Source organism: Podarcis vaucheri (assembly GCF_965113315.1).
Source record: "Podarcis vaucheri genome assembly, chromosome: 6".
Taxonomy (NCBI): domain Eukaryota; kingdom Metazoa; phylum Chordata; class Lepidosauria; order Squamata; family Lacertidae; genus Podarcis; species Podarcis vaucheri.
The window spans coordinates 85,636,748-85,662,317 of record NC_138764.1 but is presented as its reverse complement, the minus strand read 5'-3'; the positions used below and the strand labels follow the sequence as shown (position 1 = coordinate 85,662,317).

The following is a 25,570-nucleotide window of genomic DNA, read 5'->3' as shown; positions in this document are numbered from 1 at the left end:
TTGTCTAATGTAAAGGGAAAGATATTGTTTATTTTTTTACATTTGTATCCCACCTTTTCTCCAAAGGGCTCTCAGAGCACCCTATGTGCTTTCCCCCTAACCCAAATAATCCTCTCAACAAGCCTGCAAGGTTGGTTAGGTAGGGAGACGGTGACTCGTCTAAGCTCAGCTTCATGGCTGACCAGGGAGTGGAGTGTTCTTAATAGACTTCTGCATCAGTCCCATAACTGCATTCTATGACATACACAATACCTAGTTGAACAAGGACGGTCATGCCATAGACTATTACAGTTCTCAAGAAAATGTACTTTAACATTTGTCTAGTGAAGACTGAAACTGTTCTCAGTTTGCTGACAGAGTTATGGCATCACAGTTTACTTTCCCCAGCTACAGCTGAAGAAGTTAGTGCTTTCCCCCCCTTAAAAAAACGTTTAGGGGTACTCTCATTTTCCTACTCATATTGAAATGCTGCCCCTCAATGAGACCAAACTTAAGATTCACAAAATACTTAGGGGTACGCGTACCGCTACGTCCCCCCCAGAAAAAAAGCACTGGAAGAAGTGAACATCTTTTGAACTTGGTTTTCACTCTCTCTTGCCTTTTTTAAAAACTGCTGCTGAAACCTGGGAGCCCCTCAAATCCTGTCAGGATATAAAGTGATCAACCGGATGGCTTTTAAGAGGAACAAAGAGCCAGGGGCTCTGTTTCTCCACCTACTTTTCCTGAGCTGGAATTTCACTGTGTCTCTTTCCTGATCAATCCTCTGCCACTTTTTGTAGGCCACACAACACAGTAGGCTTTTTGAGGACGAGAACCTTCCAGTCTTCCATTTGGATGACAGATGAGGGAGATCGCTGAGGCATTCCACAGGTGGATTAAGCCCCCATAGGCCCACTTGACTGCTTCGATCAGCAGAATTGGCACTACTACAGGTAGCACATGAGATTACCCCACATGTGTCCACTCACCTGCTTCAATCGGCGGAATTGGCACTACTGCCAGGTGCCACATAATACCTGTTCCACATTTGTAATAATTTGATTGCTTTGATTACACTTTTGAACCCCTTGCCTATTGAAATCAAGCAGGCATCTTCACAGTACCCTTTTTCGGTGTCTGCTAAAACATTCCTGTTTAGACAAGCCTACCTGGATGTATATAAAGTTTAGGTAGTTTTGATCTGTTTTAGTTAGTTGACTTTTGTATGTTAGGTTTGTGAATTGTTCTTGGTTTTACTGTTTTGTCTTTTGTAAACTGCTTTGAGATTTGTTGTTTTTTTTTACTATCAAGTGGTGTATAAACTTTTTAAAATAAATAAGCAAATTCCAATCTGGATTTCTATGACTGTCCAAGAGCTGAGGAGGGTGTATGTGTTGGTGTTGGGAGAAATGTGTGTATGTCTCTTGATGGGCTGTGAGGTTTTTGGCAGTTCGAGTCCCTGGATGTCCTGATGAATGACTTTGTTCAGGAAAGGGATGGGGTTAGTGATCTCGCTTAATTTCTCGGAGGCTTTCCAACACCATCAGCCATGGCATCTCCAATGGGTTAGGAGTGGCGGGTACTGTCTTACAGAGGTTCTGCTGCTCCCTGGAGTACATGTTTCAGAGGGTATCCCTGGGTGACTAGACCTCAGCACCCTGGCTGTTAAGCTTCATTGAGCTGCAGAATTTAATTCTATCCCCAATCCTGTTCAATATACCGTATTTTCCGGCGTATAAGACGACTGGGCATATAAGACGACCCCCCAACTTTTCCAGTTAAAATATAGAGTTTGGGATATACTCGCCATATAAGACTACCCCTCTTCCAACGCACACCAAATAAAAATTTTAAAAACCAGTCTCCAGTCCAGCTCGGAAATCCGCTCCACTTCCCAGGGCTTCTGGGGCCAATTTTCAAGCGTATTTCTGCTTCATCTAGAGAGCTTGGTGTCCTCTGATTTAATTTGCTGTCGTTTTATCCTTTGGTGGGGAGTTGCTGCAGGAGCTGCTGCTGTAGCCGGCGTATAAGATGACCCCCGACTTTTGAGAAGATTTTCCTGGGTTAAAAAGTAGTCTTATGCGCCAGAAAATACAGTATTTAGGAAGCCATTTGAAGCAGTCACCAGGGGATAGGGAGTGCACCGTCATCAATATGTTGGTGTGGCTGCGCATGTGCTGAGTCAGTGCCTGGATGCCATGGTCATGGTGGGCTGGATGTGGGCCAGTAAGTTTAAGCTGAATCCTGACAAGGCAGAAATCTTTCCTAAAGAATGCTCTGATTGCAGACACTATAACTGGCGCCGCTGAGCAACATCAGAATGCAGGGGCTCATAACACAGTCTTCTCCACCTCCAATCCTACCCACCAGTAAAATGGCTGGTGGTCTGCACCCAGGGTGCAGTTCAGATCCTCTACATTCTCTAGGAAGGAAAGTGAGCTCATACAAACTCCATGCAGCTGGATATTTACATGATGCAGAGAAGTTCACACTCATTATCTGGGGATGGAGGGGGTCAGCCTGCACCTCTCTCGTACAAACTGCATTTTGTTTTGGAATCGGTGAGAGTGGGGCACATCTCACTGGGAGCCACGTATGAGCTCAGAGCTAGTAGTAAAATTGCCCCCTTAGCTTATTTGCAACCATTTAGATTGAGGTTGAATCCTGACAAGACTGAAGTACTGTTTTTGGGGGACAGGGGGCAGGCAGGTGTGGGGGACTCCCTGGTCCTGAATGGGGTAATTGTGCCCCTGAAGGACCAGGTGTGCAGCCTGGGAGTCATTTTGGACTCACAGCTGTCCATGGAGGTGCAGGTTAATTCTGTGTCCAGGGCGGCTGTCTACCAGCTCCATCTGGTACGCAGGCTGAGACCCTATCTGCCTGCGGACTGTCTCGCCAGAGTGGTGCATGCTCTAGTTATCTCCCGCTTGGACTACTGCAATGCGCTCTACGTGGGCCTACCTTTGAAGGTGACCGGGAAACTACAACTAATCCAGAATGTGGCAGTTAGACTGGTGACTGGGAGTGGCCGCCTGGACCACCTAACACCGGTCCTGAGAGATCTGCATTGGCTCCCAGTATGTTTCCGAGCACAATTCAAAGTGTTGGTGCTGACCTTTAAAGCCCTAAATGGCCTCGGTCCAGTATACCTGAAGGAGCGTCTCCACCTCCATCGTTCTGCCCGGATACTGAGATCCAGCACCGAGGGCCTTCTGGCGGTTCCCTCATTGTGAGAAGTGAGGTTACAGGGAACCAGACAGAGGGCCTTCTCGGTAGTGGTGCCCACCCTGTGGAACACCCTCCCTTCAGATGTGAAGGAAATAAGCAGCTCTCTTCTTTTTAAAAGACATCTGAAGGCAGCTCTGTTTAGTGAAGTTTTTAATATTTAATGCTGTATTGTTTTTATCACTTGATTGGAAGCCGCCCAGAGAGGCTGGGGAAACTCAGCCAGATTGGCGGGGTATAAATAATAAATTATTATTATTATTATTATTATTATTATTATTATTATTATTATTTGGAAATTAGAAAAAGAACTTCAACAGAATTCCCAGAGGTGCATTGTCTTAACAGTAACACCCTAGGCCAAAAGCAAGCCAATTTGTTTGGGCAGCTAGGAGTGATTATATGCTATTATCTCAGGCTCCATTGCTGCTGTCCGACTTTAGCTTTCATGGGTACACACGCAGAGAAATGGCTTCTCGTGACATTTGTATTCTGATTACAATCAGCAACACGCATGCAAACACTCAACCCGCTGCAGCCCTGGCCACGGTTAATCTTCAGTGACATGCTTTTTCGGGAAGTCTGTTGTCAGACAGAGAAATAACTTGGCACCAAATTAATTTCCACGTACTTCTCCGTTTTGTCTACGAACTTGGGATAGTTTTATTTTCGAGCCAGAAAAACAATAGTACTTCATTGTTCTTGGTTGACTGCCAGGTGGGATTTTTCAAAATCTAGAGTATCACATGCAGAACTAGCCAGCCTGGGGAGGAGGGGGAGGGGGGGAAGAGGGGAGACCATTGTTCAGAAGATGCAAAATAGGTAATCTGCAGGATTTATAAACAGCATGTGGGGCTGACTCATGTATGCCCTGAAGACAGCAGCCAGTAGCCAATGGCCTGGTTTTCACCTGCTGTTAACAATGGCAACTGTTCAGCATTTGTCTTGGCTTCTAACCAGCTGATACAACACATAAACGAGATCTAGGAAACCAAACCTAAAGATTTCTCTGCTTGCCTTGTTAGAGTTTAGTGTTATAAAGGCAGGTCTCTATGCCTGCAGATGTTCACGTCCTAGTTTTATGGAAATCCATTCAATATACTTGTTCATCCAGCAAATCAGGCATTTTTATTTTTTTTAAGTAAGGGATGGTGATATAAAATTGACACTTTCCCCAAACATTCTTTAAGTCGTGAGATGCAATGGATGATAAAGGAATTAAGACTCCGAGAAAGACTTGCAAAAACAAGCCTCAAAGATTAAGTTTCTGTTATCTGATGTGGATTGCGATGGCCTTCTTACAAACAATACCCCAAAGAGCTAGACTTTAATTTTTGTTGTTGTTGTTAATAAATAGAACGTACAGATCACCCTTATCAGAAGAGACATGGAATGACTCCTGCATTCCGCATCCCATTCAGGATGCATCAGGAACGAAATTCATTCCTTACATCATTCGTGAAAGCACTCTTACGCTTTCAAAAGCAACAGAGAGAGGTTCAGGGGCCTAGAATATATAATACATTTTGAATTTCTGAATGAGTTACTGCTTCCCAGGATGCCATACAGAACCTGTCCTGCGAAAGCCACGCAGGGAATTTGCCTCAGAAGTTAAATCTGAATTCAGATATCTGGGACCTATGCGTAATACTTGGTACCAGTTGCTGGAAACCAAAGGAGAGGGAAATGCGCTTGTGCTCAAGTCCTGTTTGCAGGCTTCCCACTGACATCTGGTTAGCCACTGTGAACGATAGATGGGCCATTGGCCTCATTCAGCAGACCCTTCTTATGTTCTTATGACTTAATGTAGTCCAATGGAGCCTGGATAGTTTAGTTGGTTAGAGCGTGGTGCTGATAACGCCAAGGTTGCAGGTTCAATTCCTGCATATTCCTGCATTGCAGGAGAGTTGGAATAGACGATTCTTCTGGGTCTCTTCCAACTCTGCAATTCTGTGATTCCATGTACATAGTAAATGGAATTTGTCGGGTTCGCATGTTTTTTTAGGCCTGATCCTGGCGGCAGTTCCCAATATGCAAAAAATAAGTATCTTTCTGGTGAAGCCGTAAATAAAAGCCCACTTCGTTCAAACGTTCTTCTAAACCATGGTTTCGACCGATCACAAATGAGCAGCAGTAAGCCTCAGGGTTACGTACTCCACCTCCCCTTCTCTTCCTTCCTCCATTCAAGAAGTCAAAAGCCTTTGTGTTCACTTTTGACTGAAGTACGATTTCCCCCTAGGAACACTGTTTTATTCCAACTCTCTTTAGTTTAAAGTTAACCAAAATATCAAAATCGTGATTCGGCTATTTCAAAATACCAAAATATTATCTAATAAAAACATCTAAGTTGGAAACAGTGAGACTGTACACAGAGGAAAACAAAGGATGATGTATTTGCTTAAAAAAAAACTACAAAAAAGTGAAAGCAGAAGCTTTTGCTTCTCTTCCTCTCACAGACAAAAGAGACAAGTAGAAGATTGTGTGTATCAGAGGCACCGCAGTTTGGAGATGGTCCAAGTGGGGTCCAAGTCCTTTGAGCTTCTAAGTAAGTAAAGCTCAGGTGCCTTTCATGGGTTAAGCGAAGCATGTTGTCCAGCATTAACCCCCAGCACCCAGTGAGCACGCAGCAACCCTGCCTGTTATTATCGCATGTGTGTGTGCTAGTCCTCCCATGTACTCATTTAAGGTGGTACCTCGGGTTACATACGCTTCAGGTTACAGATGCTTCATGTTACAGACTCCGCTAACCCAGAAATAGTACCTCAGGTTAAGAACTTTGCTTCAGGATGAGAACAGAAATTGTGCTTCGGCAGCGTGGCGGCAGCGGGAGGCCCCATTAGCTAAAGTGGTGCTTCAGGTTAAGAACAGTTTCAGGTTAAGAATGGACCTCCAGAACGAATTAAGTACTTAACCCAAGGTACCACTGTATTGTTTTTATCATTATGTCATGCATCATGTGTTTTTATGTTGTAAAAGCCACCCGTAGATGAAGCTTGTTATACAGTCAGCGACTATTTTAGGCATGTCCGATATGTGCATGACTGCGAATGAGCGCATTGCACCAAACCAGGGAGTGACCCCAAAACGTCACAGAAATGATCAGGGCAGGGACAGAATGGTGTGCTTGAAGCTTTTCCCCAATGGTGTTTCACTAATACGTGTGGTGCCTTGAAACGTAACCCCTGCGTAAATTGGGAGTTGCCTGCATAAATTTACTAAATAGTAATAATAATACTCATCTCACCCCCTTTGGTTCTTTCCCACTGTTAGGCTGCATAATGCATTATGACCCAGAATCCTCACCCTGACTCCGCTGGTTGCTCAGGTATCGCACCAGTTCTCCTGCATGGTAATCTCCAGTTATTCAGTACCAGCCAAGTTCTGATCTATTCAAAGTTTGTGTGCTTGGATCAGATCATGCAAATGCTACTTCCTGCTATGACAACAAACGGCAAAAGTCTACAAGAAGTGTTTCAGATGCTGGTTCAGTGTTTTGTCTTCCATTTCCACTCTTCTGAACTGCTACTGCAAGTACTAATTTTACTACACCCAAAGTTATTTTATCATGCAGTGCATTGCACATTCCAGCTTTTTGGCTGTTTATGTGATTTTGTTTTAACCCCCCACACTATGCCCTTTACACGCTGAAAAAAATCATGCACATTACTCCACGAACGGGAAGTTCCACTGAGAAAACAAAAGGAGATCTCAGCCTTCCAAATACATCTAACACGATCTCTGTTTGTACAGGATGAAGCATGGCTGTTCTATGCTGTGAGCGCACAGGCTCTCAGCTGCTGAAAACAGCAAGGCAGGGTCTCAAAACAAACATCTGCTCTCTATTAATTTTGCTACAGTGTATGTCTGAAAATGCACACCACATGCGTATGAAAAATATAAGTAGTGCCATCAACTAGACTAGAGTTTGCTGTGCTTTATATAGAATCTCTATATAGAATCATATAATTGTAGAGTTGGAAGGGACCTTGCAGGATCATTCAGCCTAACGCTCTGCAATGCAGGAATATGCAAGTGTCCCATACCAGGTACAGATCTCTTGGCTTGCCAACTACTGAACTAATAATAATAATAATAATAACAACAACAACAATAATAATAATAATAATAATAATAATAATTTATTTATTTATACCCCGCCCATCTGGCTGGGTTTCCCCCGCCACTCTGGGTGGCTTCCAACAAAATATTAAAATAAAGTGGTCTGTTAAACATTAAAAACTTCCCTAAACTGGGCTGCCTTCAGATGTCTTCTCAAAGTCTGGTAGTTGTTCTTCTCTTTGACATCTGGTGGGAGGGTGTTCCACAGGGCGGGCGCCACTACCGAGAAGGCCCTCTGCCTGGTTACCTGTAACTTGGCTTCTCACAGTGAGGGAACCGCCACAAGGCCCTTGGAGCTGGACCTCAGTGTCCGGGTAGAACGATGTGGGTGGAGACGCTCCTTCAGGTATACTGGACCGAGGCCATTTAGGGCCTTAAAGGTCAGCACCAACACTTTGAATTGTGCTCGGAATACGTCCCCCAGTAACTCAGATTACAAATATTCCATGCCACCAGTATCCCATACCATTACTAACAGGGAATGGGGACCAATTTGTCTAACCCTACCCTCTTAACATGCAAGAACGTCTTCCTTAAATAAGCTGGAACCTCCTGGTTGACCACCCTCTCCACAGCTTCAGAGCATAAGTGTTGACAAAGTCAGAAGATGCTGTCTGCTTCCCTCTTCAGCTTAATAGCAGTAACTGATGGCACTCTGCACTTTGATTTTTCTACTCCTAGTCCTTATACCATGATACTATGACCCACTGTTTGTTCTGTGTCCAGTGGCGTAGCGTGGGTTGTCAGCACCCGGGGCAAGGCAAGCAATTTGCACCCCCTAACCCATGGATTTGCGCCCCCTAACCCTAACCCCCAGATGTTGCGCCCGGTGCGGCCGGCCCCCCCTGCACCCCCCACGCTACGCCACTGTCTGTGTCTCTTTTCAGATGATCTGACCCATGCATTCAGTGAAAGGGGAAAGGGATCTAAACAATGGCCATGCTTCAAACGTCGCTCACAGCACCCTCTGGCAATGCGACTAGTGTTCATGCATGCACACACAAGGTACAGTACAGTGGTACCTTGGGTTACATACGCTTCAGGTTACAGACTCCGTTAACCCAGAAATATTACCTCAGGTTAAGAACTTTGCTTCAGAATGAGAACAGAAATCATGCTCCGGTGGCGAGGCAACAGCAGGAGGCCCCATTAGCTAAAGTGGTGCTTCAGGTTAAGAACAGTTTCAGGTTAAGAATGAACCTCTGAAATGAATTAAGTACTTAACCCGAGGTACCACTGTACAGCTGAATGCACAGTGGCTGAGTGCATGGTTGTGTTTCTCTGCTCTACTGAGTGACAGAGAAAGGCTTATGAACTTCAACCAATGAAACAGCCACCCTAACAGCTGCTGATACTCTTGAAAAATTACAGTTGTTGTCTGGACATTTGTAAAATGAAGTAAAGGCCTATAAACCAGAGGTGAGGAACACACAGTGGTGCCGACTAACATCTAGGCAACCACAACTCCCATTAGGTTTCCAACCCAGCTCTACACAACATGTACTGTAGTTTCTTATTACAGAAAATAAAAATGAAACAGCTAGCACACTACTCACTGTAGGAAGGTATTCCATAAGGTTGGCCAGGCGGCGGATATGCAGTATAACCAGAGGTTTGCTGGATTCCTGCACTATACTGAGTCTGTCCATATGTGGCCATCGTTGGAAAAGTTGGGACTGTTACTATATGGGGATAATGCCTATTCAAAAGAAAGAGGGAGAAATTAGGACAAACCATGGATGACTTTGACAGTTAACTTCTAGTTGACTTGAAAATTTATATATAGTATTCTGCTAAAGCATGCTTTTAGATGATTATTTCAAATCACTCCTTTCTGAACAATCAAAGGAACTGCAACAAGCCTATGGGGTATGTCCCCCTTGCCTGAAACCACAGGGGAACTGTTTCTAGTCAGTATAAGACTGTACTGAGCTAAATAGTTATGATATAATGCAACCCTGCTTTTTTGCAGGACACGTTCATCCTTGCTTTTTGCAAAATTTGACATGATTGCTATTGTAACACTAAAAACAGCTCAGCTCAGACATCAAGCAAAACCATGGTTTGTGACTGCTAACCATGGTTTGGGTTCCAAACCATGAATTGGGCTTCCAAGCACACCCCTAGGCTTTCATGAAAACATCATGACTGCACATGACTGCACACAGGAGCATCAATTTAGTGGAATTCTCTTCTATGTGAACGAGAAGAAAGGGAAATTTTGCTTCTAATCTGGCTTTGGCTATAATGTGCCGGCAATATTGAAATACAGAAGTATTATTCTTCAGAGTTACTATGCAGATTTGTACACGAGCTTAAGGCTGCAAGCCTAACCTCACTTACCTGGGAGCAAGCCCCACTGAATTAAATAGAGCTTACTTTTGAGTAAACATGGTTAGGGTTGTGCTGTAATCAACTAGCAGCACAAACCTAGGCATGTCTACTCAGAAGCAAGTCCAGCTGAGTTCAGTTGGACTTACTTCAAGGTAAGCTTAAGATTACAGCCTAAGAGTTCTTGTTCTTGGTGAGAACCCTAGAAACAATACACATATTTTGACAGCAATCACAGATTCAGTCAGGCACTCTTACTTTGTAGTGTAGAGGTGCAGAGAACGCTGAGGCGCAGCTTTGGAGTTGCCTACAAAAGAAAATTAACACAATAAATAACATCAACTATACTTTCCAGTGGAACAGCCACCTTAGTCTGCAGCAACTAAAACAAAAGAGAGTCTTGCAGCACATTATAAACAAGTGGCATAAATTTTCATTGACTACAGTCTACATCAAATCCATGAAGAGCAAATATCTGTGGATATATATCACTGTGCTTCATGCACTGTGTGGGCTCAGGGAGTGGGGACTCTAAATTGTGGTTAGAAGGGAAGGGAAGAAAGCTACATTGACCTGAGTTATTTTCATGTGGAGTGACTTCAGCAGCCTATGCCACAAAAGCAATGCAACGCATGAAAGACTTCAAATTCTGGATGATTGGTCCTGAAATAAAGGAAGTACCAAAAGCTAGGAGGAAGGTGAAGCATATCCTGGGTCCATGCTCCTCTCAAGAAGGTGACACACTGATAGAAAAGCAACATTTGGCAAGCCATTTAGCAAAACCAGAAAGGAGAAAGTGCCAGGATAACAAAGAAGCATTTTCAAGGGAAGCAGAACTTCACTGGGTCACTGGTGTCCGATGACCTTCATCCAAGGACCACAAAGAATCTCGCAAGGGAAACCTCAGAACCCCTAGTTAACCTATTTTACAACTCATTGGGGACTGGTATGGCCATACCACCCCTCTCCAGCAACCGTGCTCATGACTATTAGTATTTGTAGTTCAAAAGCCAAATATATTTATTAGGATGCATATGTTCAGATTGATTTTTGGTTTCTAGCCTTTAGCATCCATTGCCACATTGATTTGCATCTTTACTATGCAATGTAAGGGCTAGAAGATTAAGGAAATTTATTTATTTATTTATTTATTTATAATATATTCCTTTAATATCTAGATACTTTCACCATGAGCAACAGCACCACCTAATACTGGATCCATAGCAACCTATTATTATTATTATTAAAAATGTGTCTTCTTCTCTTCTTTGGCGATCACCCGTAGCCAAGTAAGATTGTCTTCCATAAACACGGTTTTAACAATGAAACAATAAAAATAACAATTATAATGTGCCCTATGCCCGTAGAGCTCAGGGCGGTTGACAATATAAAAATACAATACTGCAGACTTCCGGAGGCGGCGCGAAACAAGTAATGGCGGTCCTCTTCGCGCTGCGAAGAGGGGCTCCGCAGAAAAGGGTCGTTCGCTGCGGCAAAGCGACGACCCACTAAGAAAAACCACGAGCAGAGTGAGCTCGTGGCCGTGGGATCCGGCGGGCACCTAGAGCGACCCCCAAAACGAAGAAGGGACCCCGTAAGGGGCTCCGGAAGCGCGGAGGGGAAGCGGTGCTGTGGATTCATCGCTCTTTCTGCGGGAGTGAAGCCGCGCGGCTGTTACGGATGAGCGCCGACCTTTCTTCCTTTTACATTGGATTACAAACCAACTATTCGTGAGTAAGATTCACCTGAGATTGGATTACAAAATTTATGAATTTGGCTGAAAGCGGGAGACGAGAAAAAGGAAGTCCGTCTCCCGATGGTGCTTAGTGATCAAAGGCAAAGGATTTGACAGGCTGGAAGCAGCACAGAAGGGCTTTAAAACGAGAGAAATCATACGCTTAGAGAAGCTGGAAACTGAAAGGCAAGTTATTTTTATTTCTTTGGGACTGGTTCTATCTTTCTTTATGGGGACTTTCTCCTCTGCTAAACTTACTAAAAAATTTTAAAGACTTTAAAAACCCAAGCCCCGGACTTGCAGCGGGACAAAAGGCTGTTTTGCAGATACACTTACAAATCTGAAATGGATACTTAGAGGCATCACTGTTGGATACAATTTAACAACTGTACTTTGCACCTTTTAAGAGACTTGTGGTAACATTGTGAGAGCTCTGCTTGAGGGAAAAGGTCTTCTCCAAAGACTATTGTTAATTTACTTAATTGCAGGAACTTTAATGGCGACTGAAATTTTGCTTCTTCCTCCCTGAACTGTAACATTACTCCCTCTAGTGGAGTTTGGGACTTACAATTTCCTGAGAACCAACTTTGCTTTGTCTCTCTGTGGTTTGGTTGTTTACTCCAAGGCCTGCCTTTCCCATGAAAATTTTGACAGCCTGACCTTGAATCCAAAGACAGGTGGGGAATGAGCGACAGAGTAAAAACAAGAGCTGCGTCGAAGGCAGGGAAAGGCAAACTGACACAAACAACCCTATTTTCTCAGGGACGCAGATCTTCAGTCCCTGCCGTCTTGCAGACTGCACCCTCGCCAACAACTCTAGCTGAAGAAGCTGAACAATTAACAGGTGAGGATATGGCATCTGGAGGGTCTAACACTTTGTTAGAGGAAATGTTACAACAATTTGCAATTTTGAACAAAAAAGTGGATGACCAAACTGCAAAAATTGATTTAGCCACATCCTCAATTACCAAACTTTCAGAACAGGTGGCTAAGCATTCACAAGACATTGGAAACCTAAACGACGTAACATCTGAAAATCGAAAATTGGCGGAGGCTGCGAACCAAAAAGCAGAGGCCGCAGCAAAAGGAGTGGAGGAACTGAAAGGAGAGGTAAGACCGCTCCACAAACATATTACCGACCAGCAGGCCTACCTGTCTTTGGTGGAACTGCGAAACAAGGAAAATAATCTGAGATTACGCTCTATCCCAGAGATTGAGAAAGAGGACTTGATAGGTTTTCTAACAGCAGAATTCTCTAAATTCTGGGGTATTAATGAAGACACAGATTTTAAAATAACAACTGCATTTAGATTGGGAAGAGCCGTTGGAAAAGACAGGCCTAGAGACTGTTTGATCATCCTAAGGACTAAACAGGAGAGAGACAAGCTACTTGACCTACATTTTAACAAAGCACTTGTGATACAGGACAGAAGAGCACAAATCTACAAGGACATCCCTAAGCAACTACTGGATCTCAGATCTAACTATACTGACCTAGCTGGACTTTTGAGAGGTAACGGAATACCATACAGGTGGGAGTTTCCACAAGGCCTTTCATTCAAATACAAGGGAAAGAAGATAAAAATCAAAACGAAAGAGGACAGCCAGAAGTTCCTACACGACAACGGAGAAGACTTGCAGAAAGGAGCAGCAGCTATTTGGCCACCACCAGAGTCTGGGAAAGAGCCACCACCTTCGGACTCGGACAAAAAAGAAGACACCCAATAAAGAGTAACAACAGATCGATACAGGATGTCTCTGCAGCTGTATAGTTGGAACATTAATGGCGCGAATTCCCCAGAAAAACGCAAAAGGATCTTCCATATTTTAAAGAAAGAGAATTTGGACATAATTTGTTTGCAAGAAACTCATGTGACCAGGTTACACAAGAAGGTGTTAATAAATAAAAGATTAGGCCAAGAATTTATTTCATCAGACAGAGTTAAAAAGAGAGGCGTGGTGATCTACGCCAAGGAGAACCTTTCACCAAAATTCTTGTTTAAAGATGAACAAGGAAGAATCCTGGCTATTGAAATATCGACCCAAGGAGAGAAAATTTTGATATTAGGAATCTATGCACCAAATGAGGGGAAATCAGAATTTTACAAGAAGCTGCATGAGACATTACTGGACTATCTGGACTATTCTAACATCATTATGATGGGAGATATGAATGGGGTTGTCTCTACTTTTATGGATAAGTCACAGAACCAGAATTTGACCAAAGATGGAAGACTACCAAAAACCTTTTTTGAATTAACTGACAATATGGATTTAATTGATTTATGGAGGACGAGAAACCCCCTTGGTAAAGAAGGAACTTTCTTTTCTGAGGCCCATCTGTCATGGACAAGAATCGACCAAATTTGGACAACTAGAGGGCTGGCACCTAAGACTATAAAAATAGAAATCTGCCCAAAGACATGCTCCGACCATAACGCTTTGAAAATGGAAATGAGACTTACTACTGCCGATTCCTTCAGATGGAAAATGAATGACAACCTGTTAAGAGATCAAGAGATTGTAAAGAAGGCCCAAAAAGCTTTAAAGGACTACTTTGAAATTAACTTGAATACCTCGGTGGAAAAAAGAATAATCTGGGACGCGAGTAAAGCTGTTATGAGAGGGTTCCTGATACAACAGAATACGATCAAGAAAAAGTTCTGGAATGGTAAAAAGGATAAGATATTGGAGAAGATAAGAGATGGTGAGAAAAAATTAAGATTAAACCCAAAATCAAAGGAGACTTTAAGAGAAATTAAATTCCACCAGTCACAATATGCGAAATTGATTAATCAAGAAGTGGAATGGAAGATTAAACAAATGAAACAAAGATCTTTTGAGTCGGCGAATAAATGTGGGAAACTGCTAGCTTGGCAGTTGAAAAAGAGACAAAAATTAAATTATGTTACCAATCTAGAAGTTGAAGGAAAGAACATTCAGAAACCGGGAGAAATTAGAAAGTGTTTCCAGAAATATTTTAAAAAACTGTATACACAAGGATCCGAGGATGCGACTGAGATAGAACAATTTTTGAAAGAAAACGGCCTTCCAGAATTATCACAAGAAAAGAGATCAATCTTGAACTGTAAAATAACACAACAGGAAATTGAGGATGCCATTCAGAATATGCAGCCAGGCAAATCTCCAGGTCCTGATGGACTCACCTCCAAATACTATAAGACCTTAAAAGACTACTTGACACAACCATTAATGGAGGTTTGTAACCAGATTATGGGGGGAGGGAGGGCACCAGATACGTGGAAAGAAGCATTCATCACACTGATACCTAAAGTGGAAACTGAAAAGACTCAACTTAAGAACTACTGACCCATCTCACTCCTAAACGTGGATTACAAAATATTTGCGGATGTTTTAGCTAATAGATTTAAAAAAGTACTAAATGAAGTAATTCATAAGGACCAAGCAGGCTTTCTCCCAGGTAGACATTTGTTTGACAACACCAGGAACATTATCGATATTCTGGAACTTTTACAAACAAATATTAACACCAAAGCAGTGTTAATTTTTATTGATGCGGAGAAGGCCTTTGACAACATTTCTTGGAAATTTATGAAGAAAAATTTGGAAGGGATGGGAGTGGGAAGGGGGTTTGAGAATGGAATAGAGGCAATCTATTCAGAACAAAAAGCTAAGTTGATAGTGAACAATGTGGTGACAGAAGAACTTCATATTGAAAAAGGAACACGCCAGGGGTGCCCCCTATCCCCTCTGTTGTTTATTTCGGTCCTGGAGGTTTTGCTGAATATGATAAGGGAGGATCGGCAGGTACAAGGAATACGGGTCGGAGCGAAACAATATAAACTGAAAGCATTTGCAGATGACTTGGTTTTAACATTACAGGAGCCAGAACCTAGTACAAAAAGAGTTTTGGAATTGATTCAGAAATTTGGTCGGGTGGCGGGTTTTAAGTTGAACAAACAAAAAACTAAGGTGTTAGGGAAAAATTTGACGGTTATTGAAACAGAGGGGTTTCAGAAGGAAACAGAACTAAACATTGTTAAAAAAGTGAAATACCTGGGGATCAATCTGTCTTCTAAGAATTTGAACCTATTTAAAGATAATTATGAAAAATGCTGGTCAGAGGTTAAAAAAGATTTTGAAATTTGGTCAAGATTGAAATTATCCTTGTTAGGCCGAATTGCAGTTATAAAAATGAACGTCTTGCCAAAAATGTTGTTTCTGTTTCAAGCCTTGCAGGTCGTGGACAGAGTGGAATGTTTTGGAAAGTGGCAGAGGGATATTTCTAGGTTTGTCTGGCAGGGCAAAAAGCCCCGAATAAAGTTTAAAATACTAACTGATGCAAAGGAGAGAGGGGGGGTTGCCCTGCCGGACTTAAGGTTATATTATGAAGCTGCGGCCTTCTGCTGGATGAAAGATTGGATCTTATTGGAAAACACTGATGTCCTAGATCTGGAAGGCTTTAACAATTCGTTAGGTTGGCATGCGTATTTGTGGTATGACAAGGGGAAAACATATGGAATGTTCAAAAACCATATTGTCAGGAAAGCAATATATATGGTCTGGAAAAAATACAAAGACTTATTGGAAAGTAAAACTCCGAGGTGGATCTCACCAATAGAGGCCAAAGCTCAGAAAACAGCCAATATGGAGGCACATTGGCCGAAATATTGGGAAATAATAGAAAACATTGGAGGTAATTGGAGGTTGCAGAGCTTTGAAAAACTAAAGGATAGGGTGCAAAATTGGCTACACTATGCCCAAATTAATGAGGTTTTTAAGCTAGATAAAAAAATAGGATTCCAGGTGGAAAAATCGAAACTTGAGATAGAGTTGCTAGAACCAAAGACCAAGGTATTATCGAGAATGTACAACTTGCTGCTTAAATGGAACACTCAGGATGAGACAGTTAAGTCAGCCATGATAAAATGGGCTCAAGACATTGGTTACAATATTATGTCTGAAGACTGGGAAAGGTTATGGACCACCGGTATGAAATTTACGGCATGTAATGCCTTGAAAGAAAACATTATGAAAATGGTATACTGGTGGTACATGACCCCAGTCAAGCTTGCTAAGATATACCATTTGTCTGACAATAAATGTTGGAAATGTAAGGAGGCTGAAGGGACATTCTTTCACCTCTGGTGGACTTGTCCAAGATTGAAGGCCTTTTGGGAAATGATTTATAACGAGTTAAAAAAGGTGTTCAAGTACACCTTCCCCAAGAAACCAGAGGCCTTCCTTCTGGGCATTGTCGGCCAGAAGGTGTTAAAAAAGGATAGAACTTTTTTTATGTATGCTACAACAGCAGCAAGAATCCTTATCGCTAAGCATTGGAAGACCCAAGATTTGCCCACACTGGAGGACTGGCAGACGCAATTGATGAACTACATGGAACTGGCCGAGATGACTGCAAGGATCCGAGACTTGGGAGAAGAGGCAATGGAGGAGGACTGGAAAAAATTTAAAGACTATTTGCAGAAGTATTATAAGTTGTATGAAACATAAGACGTCGTATGATTTGGAACGTTAGCCCCAGCAATGAAATTTAATTATTTATGAAACTGATAACACTCATGAAAGAATCAGAGTTTAAACGGGTAAAAAGGATATTATGCTATATTTTTAGAGTAATTGGAGAATAAGAGATTTAAACTTAAATTGCAACTGAAAATATAAAGAAACACACGAAATAAGGGTATAATTTGCTGACAATTTTATTATCAAGAATGCATTTATGTGGGAGATGTGGGGAAGTCCAATGGAAATTTGAAATAAGTTGTCGAAATGGTTGAGATTTTCTGTTCTCTTTTCCTTTTTTTCTTTTGTTCTGCCTTTCTTTTTGTTTTCTTTGTAATTTGGAAAAAATGTAATAAAAATTATTATAAAAAAAAAATAAAAATACAATACTGCAAGCTACTGCATGGGGGCAGGAGTCTTACGAAGTGTCAGTCAAGGCCAGAAATCAAATTTTGCATTCTTTGCCTTGCGTGAGGAGAGAGTGGGAATGTGACAGCTGAGCCCCCTTCATCGCGTTGTCAGTTCCACCACCCAATACATGTTGGAGGAAGAACACTGGCAGTGGGGAGGGAGCCTACTGTACCTGTGAAACTCCTTGGTGCAATGTAGAACTCCGCGCAATGAACGGTTGTAGATGTTTGCGCAATTCTAATCGCATGGTGGAACTGAACACCAAAACAGCCTTAGGAGGGGAAGACATTCCCACGCTGTGTGAGGTCCAGAGAACCCCCATCAAACAGAGTCATTCCCAGAAGGTGTTATGTGGAACACAGCATTGTAACATATCTGAAAACAGAAGGTTCTGCACCTTCTTGCATACATTAAAGGAAAAATATGTACACATTACTGTGCTCTCAATAGCATGGGGGGGCAAGTGAACAAGGACTGAGCAGGATGTGCCCCCATAGCCAGAAGAGGATTGTCCTCCTTAGGAAGTCGTCTAAGATGAGACAACCTTCAGTTTATTCAGCAATTCATAAGATAGTGAATTATACATCTCCGGCATGTTTTATTTAATGAAATATGCAAATACATTGAAAATATAAAGAAAGAATCCTATGGGCTCACGTAATATTGTTATTCTGTAAAGCCTGCGAGAACATTTCCAAAATATATGGCGCATGTTTCTGCAGAAGGTTTCTGTATACTTTGCTCACTCTCACTTGAAAATTATTCTCTGAGTATGATTTCATTCACCTTTGATGCTTTAATGTCTTTTTATCATTACGTGGAATTAAACAGAGCCCCACCTATAGAAATCCATCAGTTATCAGTTAGCCTTTCATTTCTCAGTGTGAGAGCAAAATTCCTGGACTGAATGACCAGAATACACTAAAATTTCACATCTCTCTCATTTCCATTAGTCCTCTTCAGGCACTCAAGGTGGGGGCATGTGGGCTTAAAGAGGGGAGGGGTCAGGGACATTCATACAAGCACCGACCCAACAGCCCCACATGTGCAAGCTCAACTTCAGGCCTTAATATATTGAGAGGAAAGGTCTGAAAGAAGATTCCAAATGCCTTATTAGGGTTCCCAGCACATTAACCTCATCGTACTTTGAAACCTTTTCAGGCACTAATATCAGATAGGCAGGAGTGGAGCTGTTGTGAATGGGGAAATTGAGGCTAGGGCTTGTGCGCACACCCCTGTGTTTGATTACCACAATACAGAATCCAATGTCATGAATAGGCTGTTGTCTTATTCGCTCTCTATTCTCTGTGCTCACCTTTTGTTTAACTTTATTAATTATGAAAGAAAAACACAACTTCAGTAACCGATAGAGATACATCCCCTTAACCAAGAAGTATAATAAAAAAAAATTTAAAAAAATGTTTCCTATGGAAAACCAGTAAGATAAAGCCCGGAATATGAAATAAAAATAAAAGCTTACAATCTTACTAAATATGTGGATTTAAATTGTAAATGTTTTAGCCAATTTACTGATCCATTTAGCATTAGCATGGATCAATTTTCAATGTTATTTAAGTTGGCAATTGCTTCATCTTTTTATACATGATCAGCCTCTGATTTTTGTTGTCTTTTATTTATTCATATTCCCTTTCAGCTATTTTAATTTCAACAAAACATTTCTTAAAAGTTAAAAAAATTTTTTTTTACTCCATAGCACTGTTTAGCAGTTCAATACCTCATGCAATTAAAACTCTGCAAGGTTGTTTTTCTTTATTAGGGGGAAGAATAGGTCTGCGATTGCTGCCACACACCCCTGTTGTGTCTCTGAGGGTCTGGGTCTGCATAGGCTGCCTGCACGATTTAGAACCCTGATCACGCCAAGTTCTAAAACCACATGGGGAACCTACACAAATACAGCGAGCCGCCCCACTTCAGAAATTCCGCCCCAGCGCATGGATGGCATCAGGGTTGGGTACTGGGGACTACAATGGCGGGGGTGGGAGTGGGTATACCTTTGCTTTCCTGGTCCACACAGTTGTGGACTGGAACAGTGAAAGGCAGAGGTAGGTGGGAAGAAAGATTAAAATGTTCCATTTCCTGGTTCTGCACCAGTTTGGGGCTCTACACTAACCTCTGAGTAAGACAAAAAAAAGCAAACATAACACCCCCAGGCTATGCATTAAATGCAACTGGTGTAGTTTGACCCTCAGACAACCCATGGGGTCCTGCTGGGAGGTACAGCTTCTCCAGCTCACATCCTAGCATCTGGCAAGGTTTGCCTCTGGCACCTCCAAGAGCTTGCCTGCTAAGCGTCCCAGAAGCCCCAAGAAAGATGCTGCGAGTGAAGGGTTAATCGCTACAGTTAATAAGCTAGTGCCTTCTGCCAGCCGCGCTCCAACAGGAAGATTGCAAGGCCGGACCGCAGCAAACAATAGCTGGAATTGTACTAGCGAAAACTAGTTCAGCGGCATCATCCGCCAATAATTTTAAAAACAGATTTAAACATTCTCTCCCCGCCCCCCCTTCTTCTTCATACCGTCCAAGTGAAGGGAGAAGATGGGAATTGGGAAAGGCAGATAAGTTTCCATCCCCTAACCTCAACTACCAAAAGAATGCACCCCTTAGTACCTGCCAAGTTGGAAACTTCAGACCACAGATTTGACAGTGTGTGAGAGGGGTGGGGGTGGGGAATAAGCATTCTGCAATGATAACAGTGTCAGCATCTGCTTTTCGATCTTTAAAACACCAAAGCAGCGACAGCAGCACACCCTCCAACACTTCACGGATGAAAAGCAGGAGACCACTCCAAAGATGCACAACTTGTGCGTTCCCCGCCCCTGAATTCCACACTGCGAGAAAGGCAGCAGCAAGCAGGTATAGGGATGTTTAAGCCAACAATGGATCCAGCTCCACACAACAGGATCGATGAAAACTGAAACGCTTTCATCGATGTTTTACCAAGCTAGAAAGAAGAGGAAGGTGTGGATAGCAATGAAGCAGTGCACTCAGATTTTGTGTTTAGGCGCATCTGTCTTTGCATGCATGTGCAACACACTGAGATTTAACATTTAGAGACCTGCAGTAAGGGAACTAAAACTGAGGAACCACTACATCATTGTGCATGGAGGTCAACATGCCTTTTCCAAAAAGGCATGCAAACGTGTCCCCAAAATAAAAGTTAGGACCTGTGTATTACCAGGAGAAGCAGAACTGCAAAATCGGAACCATTCCTTGTAAATAGGGACACTTGGAGCGGGTGGCGCTGTGGTCTAAACCACTGAGCATCTTGGGCTTGTCAATCGCAAGGTCGGTGGTTCGAATCTCTGCAACGGGGTGAGCTCCCGTTGCTCTGTCCCAGCTCCTGCCAATCCTAGTAGTTTGAAAGCATGCCAGTGCAAGTAGATAAATAGGTACCACTGTGGTGGGAAGGTAAACAACATGTCCATGCGCTCTGGCTTCCATCACAGTGTTCGGTTGCACCAGTAGCGATTTAGTCATGCTGGCCACATGACCCGGAAAGCTGTCTGTGGACAAATGCTGGCTCCCTCGGCCTGAAAGCGAGATGAGCGCCGCACCCATAGTTACCTTTGACTGGACTTAACCATCCAGGGGTCCTTTAAAGGTAAAGGGACCCCTGACCATTAGGTCCAGTCGTGGCCGACTCTGGGGTTGTGGTGCTCATCTCGCTTTATTGGCCGAGGGAGCTGATGTACAGCTTCCGGGTCATGTGGCCAGCATGACTAAGCCGCTTCTGGCGAACCAAAGCAGCACACAGAAACGCTGTTTACCTTCCCACTGGAGTGGTACCTATTTATCTACTTGCACTTTGTGATTTCGAACTGCCAGGTTGGCAGGAGCAGGGACCGAACAATGGGAGCTCACCCTGTCATGGGGATTCAAACCACTGACCTTCTGATCAGCAAGTCCTAGGCTCTGTGGTTTAACCCACAGTGCCACCTGCGTCATCCAGGGGTCCTTACCTTATAAAGCCCAAGGCCCAAATCGGAAAGATTAGGACCAAGGTGAGCAAAATACACTCTTCAAGCCCATTTCCTTTCTAAGTTCAATTAGAAAATATAAAAGAATCTAGGTGGCAATCCTGTCATTAAAGATGCAAGGAGGTCAGATAGGAGAAAACGGCCACAAGCCAGGGTAGTATCAAAACAGACAGACCCACACCTAGCATGTGCAACCAGAAAAGCACTTTGAAGCTGGTCTATCAATTGCTCACATCCACGCTGACTATTCTGACACCGCTGCTTCCTCTAAGTGCTTCAAAAGGTACAAGGAAACAAAAGCAACATTGAAAATAACCCTTATTGGACCAATGGTTCATCTTGGCGCACTGTTGTCAACCCCGAATGTTAGCACCACTGCAGTACCTTGGTTGATTTCCTTCCCTTCCTTGTATTTTAAAAGGAAATGCTATGGGAAAGAAGAGAAAATTGAACCTGGAGCCTCGTATGCATGCAAATCTTACATCCCATCATTAAGCTGCAGCACCTTCCGAACATCTTCCCCATCCAAAACGGAATCACAAAACTGAAATCACTGCCAATGCAATCAATATGAAATCCAGTATGTTTGGACTGATGCATTTAAGGGCAAAAGTCCAAGCCCTGATTCATACAAGCCAAGGCCATATGTCTGTTTGCCCTGGTTCCACCCCCCTACTCTACACACACACCCATGGCTAGGCGTCTAAAGTTAATAAACCATGAACAAGAACTGTCAGCTTACCTTCTATGTCATCTGGAACCGTGGCATAAGTGTTAGAAAGGTTAAGCTTCAGAATGTCAGGGTGTTCTCTATTTACAGTCAAGCTGGGTGATGTCACTAGATCTAGCATTTCCTTATACCTGGAGGAAAACAAAGGGTGGGGGGAAAACTCAGATAATTTATTCATTAATTATGCATGCTTGCTAATGATTCCAATTTTTTCTCTCCCTAGGAGTAAATATTAAAGCTGATTTCCAAAACCCTGGCTTCATATAAATTCTACATAAACAACATTCACGCAAAAAGTTTTCGGCGAAGGGAAAATGCGGAATTAAAAACCAAGCAGTCGCTTCCCTTGGAGATTACGCCCATCTGATTAAATGCTTTCCCGATCATCCTGGATGTTGCCATCAGAAGATTACATTTATGTGTTTCTTAAAACACCATGAAGAAGAAGCAACGCGTTTTAGGATTGTCATCATCGTCCAAGGCGCACAGTGGCTCTGGATAAGATTCTGAGTCCCAGAAATGTTTTGCAGCAAGAATAGAAATAGGAGACACTCAACAGCATTACAGAGTTATGGAATATTGAAGGGGAAGAAGCTGTTACATGGGGTAGTTCCTCATTAATCTTAATGTCAGCAATACTGCACACAGAGTGCTTAAATATCTTTGAAATCAACGGGATTTAAGGAGACTTTAGCTTTCGCAAGATTGCAGCCAAATGCATTAAGAGACTCGCTTGCTGAAAGTCGTTGCATTTCTGTGATCGGTTTGCTTGATGGCAAATCATACAGAAGAGACTTGTAAAGTGCAATTTGCTGCCAAGGAGTGTGGTGGAGTCTCCTTCTTTGGAGGTCTTTAAGCAGAGGCTTGACAACCATATGTCAGGAGTGCTCTGATGGTGTTTCCTGCTTGGCAGGGGGTTGGACTCGATGGCCCTTGTGGTCTCTTCCAACTCTATGATTCTATGATTCTATGAAAGTTAGCTGATTTGGAACAAGCTGGCGCCTCACATATTCTTTGATAAGGAAAACTGAAATCTTCAGATGAAGCTAACTGCACACCAGCCCCCCAGTTAACAATTACGTTTACTTGCAGGTGCACTTTGAGGCTGGAGTGGATTGGGGAGTAGTTGTTGTATCCTGGACCAAGTTGGTTCTCTGAATTCTCACTGTCACAGTCATTGCTATCCCTCTCTCCTGCTTCCTCTATTAAAATTAGCAAAGTAGTATGGCCACTTATGGTTCTCCCCAAAAGAGGAAACACATCACCAATTAATGAGGGCACAAATTTATCATATGCACAGAGGCAGATTCAGAAATAATTACTATAATTTAAACAGAAATGCTTTGTGGGGAAAGCTGTGATTGCATGACCTATGTGCCTGATCAATCTGCTGTTTGGGTGGTGTTAAAAGGCAACTTCAAAACTCTCTCCCCTCTTATGATTCTGTGTCTTTAAACTGGGCTTAGAATGGAAGGCCTTTCAAACAGAGTATCATCCTTTGGAAAGCAGAACACATGACTACCCCTACAGGAAATAGGAGCAGATGGTACTACCTGGTACCAACTGAGGGCTGGATTTGGACTAGGGACTGGCACAAAACACTGTATGAAGCTTTGAGTAAGGTAAAAGGTAAAGGTAAAGGACCCTGGACGGTTAAGTCCAGTCAAAGGCGACTATGGGGTTGCAGCACTCATCTCGTTTCAGGCCGAGGGAGCTGGCGTTTAGTCCACAGACAGCTTTCTGGGTCATGTGGCCAGCATGACTAAATCGCTACTGGCGCAATGGGACACCGTGATGGAAGCCAGAGTGCATGGAAACGCCATTCACCTTCCAGCCACAATGGTACCTATTTATCTACTTGCACTGGTGTGCTTTTGAACTGCTAGGTTGGCAGAAGCTGGGACAGAGCAATGGGAGCTCAGCACTGTCACATGGATTCGAACCACCGAACTTCCGATCGGCAAGCCCAAGAGGCTCCGTGGTTTAGACCACAGTGCCACCCGCATTCCTGAAGCTGTGAGTACAGTTACTGTTGAGTGAGTCCATTTAGCGAAGTCCAAAGATCTTGAATTGGTTTGTTGGTTTTAGTCATCCAGTTTAGCATGATTATTGCAGGTCTAAAAATGGTAACCAACTTATTATTTTCATTTATGAATCACTTCCAAAGCAATTTACAATAATATGAATACCCAGAAGTCTACCAAAGCTCAAAATATTAGGAAAAGTTGGGAGCAAGACCTTCTGATCTCCTCCTGACTTCCAACTTAATGAAATCCACAAGTCCGCATCCCCAATCTCCCCCAAGTGTTAGCCAAATCATGGCCCCTCTAATCAAGATCTCCTAAAACAGTAGTTAAGGGTGGCCACTGTGAAAAGTTGAAGTCTCCTTGTACCATATTTTTTGCACCATAACACTCACTTTTTTCCTCCTAGAAAGTAAGGGGAAATGTCTGTGCGTGTTATGGAGTGAATGCCTACGGGTGTCGGGGGGGATCTGCTGCAGTCGTGAGCAGAGGATCCATGGTTCCCCTTCCTTCCTTCCTCCGTGGTTACAAAGCATGGATCCACATGGATCCTCAGGATTTTTGCATTGGGCTACTCCAAACTCATTGTCAGATCACATGTTTGTGGCCACAGCATGAACCACAAAAATCATATAGCTACTATTTCGTTTAGAATATATTTTTTCTTGTTTTCCTCCTCTAAAAACTACGTGCGTGTTATGGTCTGGTGCGTGTTATAGAGCGAAAAATACGGGTAATTCACAAATTTATTTTAAATCCTCATTTAAAAGGTGTCAATAGTATTCATGGGATTTCCCCAGACTACTGTTACTCTTAATAGCTTGACATTTTCAAGATCTCATGTTATGCTGTCCATTCAAGGTGGTTGCTCTTTCTTTCTCTCTCTCTCTCTCTCTCTCTCTCTCTCTCTCTCTCTCTTTTTACAAAAAAAGCTTTGGTGAAAGGTGATCAATGCAAAGTTCACCAGGAAACTCATTGATTCTGCTGCTACAACAATAAGCGGAGGGTTTTGTATGGAATAAAGGATTGTTTAGTGATGCCAGCAGACATCAGGAATAGAGAAACTTATTCTTACAAGGTCACTGCAAAAAAATAAATAAACAAGTGCCAGTTAGGTTCTGAGCACTGAGGATGCCAATACGATTGCAGAACATTCTAGAAATAAAGCGCTAGGAAAAGCCTAGTGAAACTTCAGTGGTAGTGGTGGTGAGCTCTGAAGAACTAGTAAAATCGTGTCAGTTCAACACATGAACTGGCTCACATCCAACACTCTTTCCCTGTCACGCCATATTGGCTGTCTTAAGGTGAACATCAGTTATGTTATGGATTGCAGTTATAACACTGATTGTGTTGTCCACAGACCCAGATTATTTGCTATATCATTTTTGGGGCTCTGCATGAAGTAACTGCCTTTTGCTTATATTATGGATAGCATTGGTACATGCCTGAATTCTTCTCCATATGAACAGGGCCTACTGGATTTATGTAGCTTTATATTAAAAGGACAACTGAG

The 25,570-nt window shown here is 42.8% G+C and overlaps 1 protein-coding gene across 2 annotated transcripts in view; it reads right to left on the bottom strand.

Moving 5' to 3' along the window:
• EYA2 (EYA transcriptional coactivator and phosphatase 2) overlaps positions 1-25,570 on the bottom strand; it is a 146,325-nt gene that overhangs the window by 71,352 nt on the left and 49,403 nt on the right. For both annotated transcript variants that reach the window (XM_082226149.1, XM_082226150.1), the window contains exons 2-4: positions 22,046-22,164; positions 9,913-9,961; positions 8,880-9,022 (exon numbers count right to left, since the gene is read on the bottom strand). In XM_082226149.1, the coding sequence (XP_082082275.1) occupies positions 8,880-9,022; positions 9,913-9,961; positions 22,046-22,154 (301 nt within the window). In that variant the 5' untranslated portion in view covers positions 22,155-22,164. The remainder of the gene's footprint in view (positions 1-8,879; positions 9,023-9,912; positions 9,962-22,045; positions 22,165-25,570) is intronic.